The following is a 13,484-nucleotide window of genomic DNA, read 5'->3' on the forward strand; positions in this document are numbered from 1 at the left end:
CTTAGCGCAGCACCCCCCAGCCCCCACCTCCACCCAACCCCTACGGGACATCTATAGGGTCCGCGGCAACGCTATGGGGCTGGGTCCTATGGGGCAGGGAGCTGTGGGGCAGCCCCCCGACTCCACCAAGACCCCAAACCACCTCCAGAAGCCAACCCCAACCCAAGACTCACACCCCTTAGCACAGCACCCCCCAGCCCCCACCTCCACCCAACCCCTACGGGCCATCTATAGGGTCCGCGGCAACGCTATGGGGCTGGGTCCTATGGGGCAGGGAGCTGTGGGGCAGCCCCCCCGACCCCACCAAGACCCCCAACCACCTCCAGAAGCCAACCCCAACCCAAGACCCACACCCCTTAGCGCAGCACCCCCCAGCCCCCACCTCCACCCAACCCCTACGGACCATCTATAGGGTCCGCGGCAACGCTATGGGGCTGGGTCCTATGGGGCAGGGAGCCGTGGGGCAGCCCCCCGACCCCACCAAGACCCCCAACCACCTCCAGAAGCCAACGCCAACCCAAGACCCACACCCCTTAGCGCAGCAGCCCCCAGCCCCCACCTCCACCCAACCCCTACGGGCCATCTATAGGGTCCGCAGCAACGCTATGGGGCTGGGTCCTATGGGGCAGGGAGCTGTGGGGCAGCCCCCCGACCCCACCAAGACCCCCAACCACCTCCAGAAGCCAACCCCAACCCAAGACCCACACCCCTTAGCGCAGCACCCCCCAGCCCCCACCTCCACCCAACCCCTACGGGACATCTATAGGGTCCGCGGCAACGCTATGGGGCTGGGTCCTATGGGGCAGGGAGCCGTGGGGCAGCCCCCCGACTCCACCAAGATTCCAAACCACCTCCAGAAGCCAACCCCAACCCAAGACTCACACCCCTTAGCGCAGCACCCCCCAGCCCCCACCTCCACCCAACCCCTACGGACCATCTATAGGGTCCGCGGCAACGCTATGGGGCTGGGTCCTATGGGGCAGGGAGCCGTGGGGCAGCCCCCCGACCCCACCAAGACCCCAAACCACCTCCAGAAGCCAACCCCAACCCAAGACCCACACCCCTTAGCGCAGCACCCCCCAGCCCCCACCTCCACCCAACCCCTACGGGACATCTATAGGGTCCGCGGCCACGCTATGGGGCTGGGTCCTATGGGGCAGGGAGCCGTGGGGCAGCCCCCCGACTCCACCAAGACCCCAAACCACCTCCAGAAGCCAACCCCAACCCAAGACCCACACCCCTTAGCGCAGCACCCCCCAGCCCCCACCTCCACCCAACCCCTACGGGACATCTATAGGGTCCGCACCGGCGCTATGGGGCTGGGTCCTATGGGGCAGGGAGCCGTGGGGCAGCCCCCCGACCCCACCAAGACCCCCAACCACCTCCAGAAGCCAACCCCAACCCAAGACCCACACCCCTCAGCACAGCACCCCCCAGCCCCCACCTCCACCCAACCCCTACGGGACATCTATAGGGTCCGCGGCAACGCTATGGGGCTGGGTCCTATGGGGCAGGGAGCCGTGGGGCAGCCCCCCGACCCCACCAAGACCCCAAACCACCTCCAGAAGCCAACCCCAACCCAAGACCCACACCCCTTAGCGCAGCACCCCCCAACCCCCACCTCCACCCAACCCCTACGGGCCATCTATAGGGTCCGCGGCCACGCTATGGGGCAGCCCCCCACCTTGTTGCGGGGGCAGGCGAGGGGTTCGGAGAAGCCGACGAAGGGCAGGGCCAAGTTGAGGAAGGCGTTCTTGTAGGAGGCCAAGCGACGGTGGCCTTGGACCAGTTTGTAGAGCTCCAGGCAAGCCAGCCCCACAACCGCCCCCCGTCGTGGTGGCGATGGCCGGGATGATCTTCCCCGCGATCAATTTGCTCTGCCCCATATAGAGGGACCTATAGGGACCTATGGGGGGGGGGGGGGGGGGCAACACCCCCACCTCGACCCCCACCCTCCCCCCCCCCCCAGTCCCCTCGTGGCTGAGTGAGTTCCCCCTCCCCACTCTCTGATTGGGGTGAAGGGCCCTATAGGGGCTATAGGGGGATAAGGGATCTATGGGTCTATATGGGCCTACGGTCCTATATGGGGTCTATAATCCCCTATGTGAGCTATAAGGTTACCTGTTCCTGGAAGCCTATAGGTTCCTACAGCCCCATATGGGTCCTACAACCCCCTATGGGCCCTACAGCCCCATATGGGCCCCACAGGCCTATATGTCCCTATAGCCCCATATGGGCCCTACAGCCCCATAATGGGCCCTACAGGCCTATATGGGCCCTACAGCCCCATATGGGCCCTACAGCCCCATATGGGTCCTACAACCCCCTATGGACCCTACAGGCCTATATGTCCCTATAGCCCCATATGGGCCCTACAGCCCCATATGTCTCCACAGCCCCATAGGGGCCCTACAGCCCCATATGGGACCTACAGGCCTATATGTCCCTATAGCCCCATAGGGGCCCTACAGCCCCATATGGGCCCTACAGGCCTATATGTCTCCACAGCCCCATAGGGGCCCTACAGCCCCATATGGGCCCTACAGGCCTATATGTCCCTATAGCCCCATAGGGGCCCTACAGCCCCCTATGGGCCCTACAGCCCTATATGTCCCTATAGCCCCATAGGGGCCCTACAACCCCCTATGGGCCCTACAGGCCTATATGGGCCCTACAGCCCCATAGGGGCCCTACAAGCCTATATGTCCCTATAGCCCCATAGGGGCCCTACAGCCCCATAGGGGCCCTACAAGCCTATAGGTCCCTATAGCCCCATATGGGTCCTACAGCCCCATATGGGTCCTACAACCCCCTATGGGCCCTACAGCCCTATATGTCCCTATAGCCCCATATGGGCCCTACAGCCCCATATGAGTCCTACAGCCCCATATGAGCCCTACAGGCCTATATGTCCCTATAGCCCCATAGGGGCCCTACAAATCTGTATGTCTCTACAGCCCCATATGGGCCCTACAGCTGCATATGGGCCCTACAACCCCCTATGGGGCCTACAGCCCTATACGTCCCTACAGCCCTATATGAGCCCTAGAGCTTCCTACGGGCCCTATAGCCCCCTATATACCCTCCGATACCATACGTATCCAACAGACCCCCACGTACCCTATAGCACCTGTACATACCCTATAGACCCCCCGTACATACTACAGACCCTACGCAGACCCTATAGATCTATAGGGCCTACAGACATTATAGATCCTATGACATCTACAGGTATTCTATAGGGTACATACGTATTCTATATGGTCTCTACGCGCTCCAGACCCTCCGTACACCCTATATGTACCCTATAGCCCCATACGTCCTCTACAGGCTCTCTACGCATCGTATATACCCCCTATAGACCCTATAGGTGCTTTATAGAGCCTCTACGCGCTCTATAGGTACTCTCAGATTCTATAGGTGCTATATGGACCCTGTACGTTACCTATAGGTGCTCTGTGCACCCTACAGACCCTATAGACACCCTAAATATCTATAGGGTGTACCTGTAACCTAAACCCTACGCACCCTATAGGTGCTTTATAGAGCCTCTACGCGCTCTATAGGTGCTCTCAGATTCTATAGGTGCTATATGGACCCTGTACGTTACCTATAGGTGCTCTGTGCACCCTACAGACCCTATAGACACCCTAAATATCTATAGGGTGTACCTATAACCTAAACCCTACGCACCCTATAGGCGCTCTATAGGCCCTCTACGCGCTCTATAGGTGCTCTCAGATTCTATAGGTGCTATATGGACCCTGTACGTTATCTATAGGTGCTCCGTGCACCCTACAGACCCTATAGACACCCTAAATATCTATAGGGTGTACCTATAACCTAAACCCTACGCACCCTATAGGTGCTCTATAGGCCCCCTATGGATCCTATAGGTACCCTATAGCCCCCAAAGTGGCTCTACAGACCCTATAGCACCCATAGGACCCCCGGCTATAGCACCCATGGGACGCCCAGCACCCCTACCCCCCCCCCAGCACCCATAGGACTCTCATAGCACCCATAGGACCCCGTCAGCACCCGTAACACCCCCAAAACGCTCCCGTAGCACCCACAGGACCCCCTATAGGACCCCTATAGGACCCTCGTAGGACTCCCAGCACCCATGGGACCCCCCAGCACCCGTAACACCCCATAAGAGCCCCCCATAGCACCCATAGGACCCCCATAACCCCCATTGCCCACGGGACACCTATACCACCCCATAAGGACCCCATAGCACCCATAGGTGCCCCCCAGCACCCACAGGACCCCCTCAGCACCCATAGGACCCCCTCAGCACCCATGGGTGCCCCCCAGCACCCATAACACCCCATAAGACCCCCCATAGGACCCCCGTAACCCCCATCGCCCACCAGCACCCACGGGACACCTATACCGCCCCATAAGGACCCCATAGCACCCATAGGTCCCCCCCAGCACCCACAGGTCCCCCCCCAGCACCCATGGGTGCCCCCCAGCACCCACGACACCCCCAGAGTCCCCATAAGAACCCCAATTAACACCCCATAAGGACGCTCCCATCACCCAGAGGACCCCCCCCCCAGCACCCATAAGCCACCCATAGGACCCCCATAGCACCCAATGGACCACCCCCCAGCACCCATGGGTGCCCCCCAGCACCCACCTTGTGGCGGTCGGCCGGGGGGGATGTCATAGTTCTCCGCTCGCAGGTTGGAGGCGGCGACGATGAAATCCATGTGGAAGTTGGTGTCGTCGTCCTGGGTGGGTGGGGGGCACCCATGGGTGGGGGGGAGCACCCATGGGTGGGGCGGGAGCACCCATAGGGTGGAGGGGCACCCATTTTGGGGGGGGGCACCCATGTTGCTTAGCTCTGAGGGGGGTGGTGAAGGGAGAGCGGCTCCAGGAGAGCGGGTGGGGGGGGTGGGAGGCAGCACCCATGGGTGGGGGGGGCACCCATGGGTGGGGGGGCACCCATGGGTGCTGGGGGGGGGTGTCAGCACCCACCTTCTCGAAGTCGATGGGGAACATGCGGAAGCCGGGCAGCTCCTCGGGGCTGGGCAGCGACGCCTTCAGCTCCTCCAGGCGCCCATCGTCTGTGGGTGGGGGGCACCCATGGGACCCCACAGCACCCACAGGACCCCCGCGGGGGGCCCTGGCACCCATGGGTGCCTCTTCACACCCTCCTGTCATCTCTGGGAGCCCCTCCAGCACCCATGGGACCCCCGAATCCCTATGCAACCAGCCCCCAGGGATGTCCTGCAGCACCCATGGGTGCTCCCACCCCATTCCTCCGCCCCTCCAGCACCCATGGGTGCCCCCACCCCCATACCCCCCACGTCCCCCCACACCCCCTAAGTGCCTCCAACCCCCATGGGTGTCCCCCAACCCCACATCCAACCACCTCCACCACCTCCCCAGGTGCCCTCCAGCACCCATGGGTGCTCCCACCCCATTCCTCCACCCCTCCAGCACCCATGGGTGCCCCCACCCCATACCCCCCACACCCCCTAAGTGCCTCCAACCCCCCCATTTGCCCCCCAACCCCAATGGGTGCCCCAACCCCACATCCAACCATCTCCACCACCACCCTCCCCAGTGCCCATGGGTGCTCTTATGGTACACCCGCACCCCTCCAGCACCCATGGGTGCCCCTGCCCCACACCCCCACGTTCCCCCACACCCCCTAAGTGCCTCCAACCCCCATGGGCGCCCCCCAACCCCCCCCATATTCCCCCCAAACCCCCCCATTTCCCTCAACCCCACATCCAACCACCACCCTCCCCAGCACCCATGGGTGCTCTTATCGTTCACACCACACCCCTCCAGCACCCATGGGTGCCGCTACCCCATACCCCCACACCCCCTAAGTGCCTCCAACCCCCCCGGGCGCCCCCCAACCCCCCCCCATTTTCCCCCCAAAACCCCCATTTCCCTCAACCCCACATCCAACCACCACCCTCCACAGCACCCATGGGTGCTCTTATCGCCTACCTTCGCCCCTCCAGCACCCATGGGTGCCCCCACCCCACACCCCCACGTCCCCCCCACACCCCCATTTCCCCCCCAAAACTCCCATTTCCCTCAACCCCACATCTAACCACTACCCTCCCCAGCACCCATGGGTGCTCTTATCGCCTACCTTCGCCCCTCCAGCACCCATGGGTGCCCCTACCCCACACCCCCACGTCCCCCCACACCCCCTAAGTGCCTCCAACCCCCCCGGGTGCCCCCCAACCCCCCCATTTTCCCCCCAAACCCCCATTTCCCCCAACCCCCCATCCAACCACCTCCACCACCACCCTCCCCAGCACCCATGGGTGCTCTTATCGCCTACCCGCACCCCTCCAGCACCCATGGGTGCCCCCACCCCACACCCCCACGTCCCCCCCACACCCCCTAAGTGCCTCCAACCCCCATGGACGCCCCCCAACCCCCCCATTTTCCCCCCAAACGCCCCATTTCCCTCAACCCCCCATCCAACCACCTCCACCACCACCCTCCCCAGCACCCATGGGTGCTCTTATCGCCTACCCGCACCCCTCCAGCACCCATGGGTGCCCCTACCCCATGCCCCCACACCCCCTAAGTGCCTCCAACCCCCCCGGGCGCCCCCCAACCCCCCCATTTTCCCCCCAAAACCCCCATTTCCCTCAACCCCACATCCAACCACCACCCTCCCCAGCACCCATGGGTGCTCTTATCGCCTACCTTCGCCCCTCCAGCACCCATGGGTGCCCCCACCCCACACCCCCCATGTCCCCCCACACCCCCTAAGTGCCTCCAACCCCCCCGGGTGCCCCCCAACCCCCCCATTTTCCCCCAAACCCCCATTTCCCTCAACCCCCCATCCAACCACCTCCACCACCACCCTCCCCAGCACCCATGGGTGCTCTTATCGCCTACCCGCACCCCTCCAGCACCCATGGGTGCCCCTACCCCATACCCCCCACATCCCCCCACACCCCCTAAGTGCCTCCAACCCCCACGGGTGCCCCCCAACCCCCCCATTTTCCCCCCGAACCCCCCCATTTCCCCAACCCCCCATCCAACCACCTCCACCACCACCCTCCCCAGCACCCATGGGTGCTCTTATCGCCTACCCGCACCCCTCCAGCACCCATGGGTGCCCCTACCCCATACCCCCCACATCCCCCCACACCCCCTAAGTGCCTCCAACCCCCACGGGTGCCCCCCAACCCCCCCATTTTCCCCCCAACCCCCCCATTTCCCCCAACCCCCCATCCAACCACCTCCACCACCACCCTCCCCAGCACCCATGGGTGCTCTTATCGCCTACCTTTGCCCCTCCAGCACCCATGGGTGCCCCCACCCCACACCCCCACGTCCCCCCACACCCCCTAAGTGCCTCCAACCCTCATGGCATCCCCCAACCCCCCCATTTTCCCCCCAAACCCCCATTTCCCTCAACCCCCCATCCAACCACCTCCACCACCACCCTCCCCAGCACCCATGGGTGCTCTTATCGCCTACCTTCACCCCTCCAGCACCCATGGGTGCCCCTACCCCATACCCCCCACACCCCCTAAGTGCCTCCAACCCCCCCGGGCGCCCCCCAACCCCCCCATTTTCCCCCCAAACCCCCATTTCCCTCAACCCCACATCCAACCACCTCCACCACCACCCTCCCCAGCACCCATGGGTGCTCTTATCGCCTACCCGCACCCCTCCAGCACCCATGGGTGCCCCTACCCCACACCCCCACGTCCCCCCACACCCCCTAAGTGCCTCCAACCCCCATTTTCCCCCAACCCCCCCCCCCATTTCCCCCAACCGCCCATCCAACCACCTCCACTCCCCCCCCCCCCCGCCTCTTCCCCAGCACCCATGGGTGCCCCCCTCCCCAGCACCCATACCGAGGGCGGCGGTGGCGCTCTGCAGCTCCTGGTCGGAGACGTGGATGCGGACGCCGGCTTTGGGGGCGAAGGGGGGGACGCGGACGTGGCGCAGGAGCTCGGCCACCGCCCCCCGGTCCCGCGAGCCCCCGATGCCGTAGCTTTGGGCGAAGAGGTTGGCAGCCGCCATCACGTAGTCGAGGTGGAGGGGCTGGGAAAGGAGCACCCATGGGTGTCAGGGTGGGGCACCCATGGGTGGGGGGGGGGGGGGAGGGGAGGGGGAAGGGGAGGGATGTCAGTTAAGGGGGGAGGGAGGGGGGGTTGAGGGGATGGGTGGCAGCCAAGGGTGATACAAAGAGTGATGGTAGCACGAAAGGGTGATGGGGTGGCACCCAAGGGTGATGGGTGACACCCGAGGGTGATAGACGGCATGGAAGGGTGATGGGGTGGCACCCAAGGGTGATGGGTGACACCCGAGGGTGATAGACGGCACCCAAGGGTGATAGATGGCACCCAAGAGCGATGGACAACACCCAAGGGTGATGGGTGACACCCAAGGGTGATGGACAACACCCAAGGGTGATGGGTGACACCCAAGGGTGATGGACGGCACCCAAGGGTGATGGGGTGGCACCCAAGAGCGATGGATGGCACCCAAGGGTGATAGACGGCACCCAAGGGTGATGGGGTGGCACCCAGGAGCGATGGACAACACCCAAGGGTGATGGACAACACCCAAGGGTGATGGACGGCACCCAAGGGTGATGGGGTGGCACCCAAGGGTGATGGGTGACACCCAAGGGTGATAGACGGCACCCAAGGGTGATGGGGTGGCACCCAAGGGTGATGGACGGCACCCAAGGGTGATGGGGTGGCACCCAAGGGTGATGGGTGACACCCAAGGGTGATAGACGGTACCCAAGGGTGATAGATGGCATGGAAGGGTGATGGGGTGGCACCCAAGAGCGATGGATAGCACCCAAGGGTGATGGGGTGGCACCCAGGAGCAATGGACAACACCCAAGGGTGATGGGTGACACCCAAGGGTGATGGATGGCACCCAAGGGTGATGGGGTGGCACCCAGGAGCGATGGACAACACCCAAGGGTGATGGGGTGACACCCAAGGGTGATGGACGGCACCCAAGGGTGATGGGGTGGCACCCAAGAGCGATGGATGGCACCCAAGGGTGATAGACGGCACCCAAGGGTGATGGGGTGGCACCCAGGAGCGATGGACAACACCCAAGGGTGATGGACAACACCCAAGGGTGATGGGGTGGCACCCAAGGGTGATGGACGGCACCCAAGGGTGATAGGGTGGCACCCAAGGGTGACAGACGGCACCCAAGGGTGATGGGGTGGCACCCAAGGGTGATGGACGGCACCCAAGGGTGATGGGGTGGCACCCAAGGGTGATGGTGTCACCCAAGGGTGCTCAACGGCACCCAATGGTGATGGTGGCACCCAATGGTGATGTCCCCCACCCAAGGGTGCTCAATGGCACCCAAGGGCAACGGTGGCACCCAATGGTGATGATGGCACCCAAGGGTGCTCGATGGCACCCAAGGGTGATGGTGTCACCCAAGGGTGCTCAACGGCACCCAATGGTGATGGTGGCACCCAAGGGTGATGTCCCCCACCCAAGGGTGCTCAATGGCACCCAAGGGCAACGGTGGCACCCAATGGTGATGATGGCACCCAAGGGTGCTCGATGGCACCCAAGGGTGATGGTGGCACCCAAGGGTGCTCGATGGCACCCAATGGTGATGGTGGCACCCAAGGGTGATGTCCCCCACCCAAGGGTGCTCGATGGCACCCAAGGGCAACAGTGGCACCCAATGGTGATGATGGCACCCAAGGGTGATGGTGGCACCCAAGGGTGCTCAATGGCACCCAAGGGCAAGGGTGGCACCCAATAGTGATGGTGGCACCCAAGGGTGCTCGATGGCACCCAAGGGTGATGATGGCACCCAAGGGCGCTGGCGACACCCAAGGGCGCCACCCCCCACCCAAGGGTGCCCGACGGCACCCAGCGGCGCTGGTGGCACCCGCGGGGGAGGGGATGTCGGGCAGTGAGGAGGACCAGCACCCACGAGCGCGAGCGCCCCCTGCAGGCCCACCCATCGCCCCACTCACGTTGTCGGGGTCGAAGAGGAGGGGGTGGGGGCAGCGTTTGGGCCCCGACCAGAAGAGGGTCCCCGAGTTCGTCTTCTGCCGGGAGAACGAGGCAATTAACGAGGCTATTAGGGCTTAACGGGGGCAATTAAGGGGTTCATTAGGGGCTAATGGAGGCAATGGAGGGGTTCAGGAGGGATTATTGGGGGTAATTACGGGGGAAATAGGGATTAATAAGGGCTATTAATGAGAATATTAGGGATTAATAGGGTGAATAAGGGGAAATTAGGGGTTAATAAGGGTAATTAGTGGTAATTAACGCAAAAATAGAGGTTAATGGGGGTAATTAAGAGGAAAATAAGGATTAATAAGGGCTATTAATGAGAAAATTAGGGATTAATAGGGTGAATAGGGGGAAATTAGGGGTTAATGAGAGCAATTAGTGGTAATTAAGACAGAATTGGAGGTTAATAGGGGTAATTAAGGGGAAAATAGGGATTAATAACGGCTATTAATGAGAAAATTAGGGATTAATAGGGTGAATAGGGGGAAATTAGGGGTTAATGAGAGCGATTAGTGGTAACTGAGACAAAATTAGAGGTTAATGGGCGTAATTAAGGGGAAAATAGGCATTAATAACGGCTATTAATGAGAAAATTAGGGATTAATAGGGTGAATAAGGGGAAATTAGGGGTTAATGAGAGCGATTAGTGGTAATTAAGACAAAATTAAAGGTTAATAGGGGTAATTAAGGGGAAAATAGGAATTAATAAGGGCTACTAATGAGAACATTAGAGATTAATAGGGTGAATAAGGGGAAATTAAGGGTTAATGAGGGCAATTAGTGGTAATCAAAGACAAAATTAGAGGTTAATGGAGGTAGTTAAGGTGCAGTTAGGTGCTGATTAGAAGAATTAATGAGTCCATTAGAGCTCAATGGGGTGAATAAAGGGAAATTAGGGGTTAATGAGGAAAATTAATGGGTAATTAAGAGAAAATTAAGAGATTAATGGGAGTAATTAATAGCATATAAAGAGTTAAGAAGAGCAATTAATGAGGCCATTAGACATCAACGAGGTAAGGCGAAAATAGCAGTTAATGAGAGCAATTAATAGGTAATTAAGAAAAAATTAGAAGTTAATGGGGTAATTAATGGGAAATAACAAGTTAAGAAAAGCAATTAATGAGACCATTAAAGATTAATGGGGTGAATAAAGGGAAATTAGGAGTTAATGAGGACAATTAATGGGTAATTAAGAGAAAATCAGAGGCTAATGCGGGCAAATAATAGGAAATAAGGAGTTAATAAGGGCAATTAATGAGCCCATTAGAGATCAATGGGGTAAGGCGAAATTAGCCGTTAATGAGACCAATTAATAGCAAATTAGAAATTAATGGGGATAATTAATGGGGCCAGTAGGGATTAAAGTCAGCAATTAAGAGGAAATTAGGGGCTAATAGGGAGAATCAAGGGCAAAATAAGGATTAATGAGACCAATTAGAAGGTAATAAAACACAATTAATGGGTTAATTAGGAATTATTGACAGTACTTAAGGAGCAATTGGGGTTAATAAGAGCAATTAATGAGCTCATTAGAGATTTATGCGGGTAAATAAGGGGAAATTAGGAGTTAAGGAGAACAATTAAGGGGAAATCAGAAGTTAATGGAACTAATTAATGGGGCCAGAAAAGGTTCATGGGGTAATTAATAGGGCCATTAGGGATTAATGGGGGCAATTAAGGAATAATTAAGGAAAAATTAAGGGTTAATAAGAACAATTAAGGGGAAATCAGGAAATAAAGGGGTGATTAATGCAGTCATTAGGGATTAATGAGAACAACTAATGGACCCATTAAGGATTAATGGTGGTAATTAATGGGGCCATTACGGGGTTAGTGGGGGTAATTAAGCAGCAATTAGGGGCTAATGGGGTGAATAATGAGGCCATTAGGGCTTAATGGGGTGATTAAGGAGCTCATTAGGAATTAATGGAGTAATTAGAGGGAAATTAGGCGTTAATGCGGGTAATTAAAGGGAAATTAAGGGCTAATGGGGTGATTAAGGAGAAATTAGGGGTTAATGAGGGCAATTAATGGGGCCATTAGGGATTAATGGGGTGATTAAGGGGAAATCAGGAGCTGCAAAGGGCCCGATCCACTCCATGGGGCCCGATCCACTCCATGGGCCCGATCCACTCCCATAGGGCCCGATCCACCCCATGGGCCCGATCCACTCCGTAGGGCCCGATCCACCCCATGGGCCCGATCCACCCTATAGGGCCCGATCCACTCCATGGGCCCCATCCACCCCATAGGGCCCGATCCACCCCATAGGGCCCCATCCACCCCATAGGGCCCCATCCACCCTATAGGGCCCCATCCACCCCATGGGCCCCATCCACCCTATAGGGCCCAATCCACCCTATAGGGCCCAATCCACCCTATAGGGCCCGATCCACCCCATAGGGCCCGATCCACTCCCATAGGGCCCCATCCACCCTATAGGGCCCGATCCACCCTATAGGGCCCCATCCACCCTATAGGGCCCGATCCTCCCTATAGGGCCCGATCCACCCCATGGGACCCCATCCCCCCCAATCCCCTTCCAAGGGGCCCGATCCACTCCCATAGGGCCCCATCCACTGTATAGGGCCCGATCCACCCTATAGGGCCCGATCCACCCCATGGGACCCCATCCCCCCCCAATCCCCTTCCAAGGGGCCCGATCCACTCCCATGGGGCCCGATCCACCCCATGGGACCCCATCCCCCCCAATCCCCTTCCAAGGGGCCCGATCCACCCAAAGCGACCCAACCCCCCCCCCCCACCCCTCCTTTTCCGAGGGGCCCGATCCCACCCCGACCCCTTCCAAGGGGCCCGATCCACTCCCATGGGACCCGATCCCACCCCGACCCCTTCCAAGGGGCCCGATCCACTCCCATGGGACCCCATCCCCCCAAATCCCCTTCCAAGGGGCCCGATCCACTCCCATGGGGCCCGATCCACTCCCATGGGGCCCGATCCCACCCCACCCCCTTCCAAGGGGCCCAATCCACCCCATGGGACCCGATCCACCCCATGGGACCCGATCCACCCCATGGGACCCCATCCCCCCCAATCCCCTTCCAAGGGGCCCGATCCACCCCATGGGACCCCATCCCCCCCAATCCCCTTCCAAGGGGCCCGATCCACTCCCATGGGACCCCATCCCCCCCAATCCCCTTCCAAGGGGCCCGATCCACTCCCATGGGACCCCATCCCCCCCAATCCCCTTCCAAGGGGCCCGATCCACCCCATGGGACCCCATCCCCCCCAATCCCCTTCCAAGGGGCCCGATCCACTCCCATGGGACCCGATCCCACCCCGACCCCTTCCAAGGGGCCCGATCCACCCAAAGCAACCCAACCCCCCCCCACCACCCCTCCTTTTCCAACGGACCCAATCCCCCCCCCCTCTTTTCCAACGGGTCTGATCCCCACATCCCCCCCCCCCCCCCCTCTTTTTTTTTCCCGAGGTTTCCGATCCCAC

At 60.0% G+C, this 13,484-nt stretch overlaps 1 protein-coding gene across 1 annotated transcript in view; it reads right to left on the minus strand.

Annotated features, from left to right (window-relative positions):
- Positions 1 to 13,484, minus strand: part of LOC132321371 (ubiquitin-like modifier-activating enzyme 1) — a 55,435-nt gene that overhangs the window by 7,084 nt on the left and 34,867 nt on the right. The window contains 7 exon segments of the mRNA XM_059834876.1: positions 1,685 to 1,828; positions 1,830 to 1,877; positions 4,649 to 4,669; positions 4,671 to 4,742; positions 4,990 to 5,078; positions 7,860 to 8,049; positions 9,977 to 10,051. Of these exon segments, the coding sequence (XP_059690859.1) occupies positions 1,685 to 1,828; positions 1,830 to 1,877; positions 4,649 to 4,669; positions 4,671 to 4,742; positions 4,990 to 5,078; positions 7,860 to 8,049; positions 9,977 to 10,051 (639 nt within the window).

The sequence above is a fragment of the Gavia stellata genome, unplaced genomic scaffold (genome assembly GCF_030936135.1).
Source record: "Gavia stellata isolate bGavSte3 unplaced genomic scaffold, bGavSte3.hap2 HAP2_SCAFFOLD_546, whole genome shotgun sequence".
Classification (NCBI taxonomy): Eukaryota; Metazoa; Chordata; class Aves; order Gaviiformes; family Gaviidae; genus Gavia; species Gavia stellata.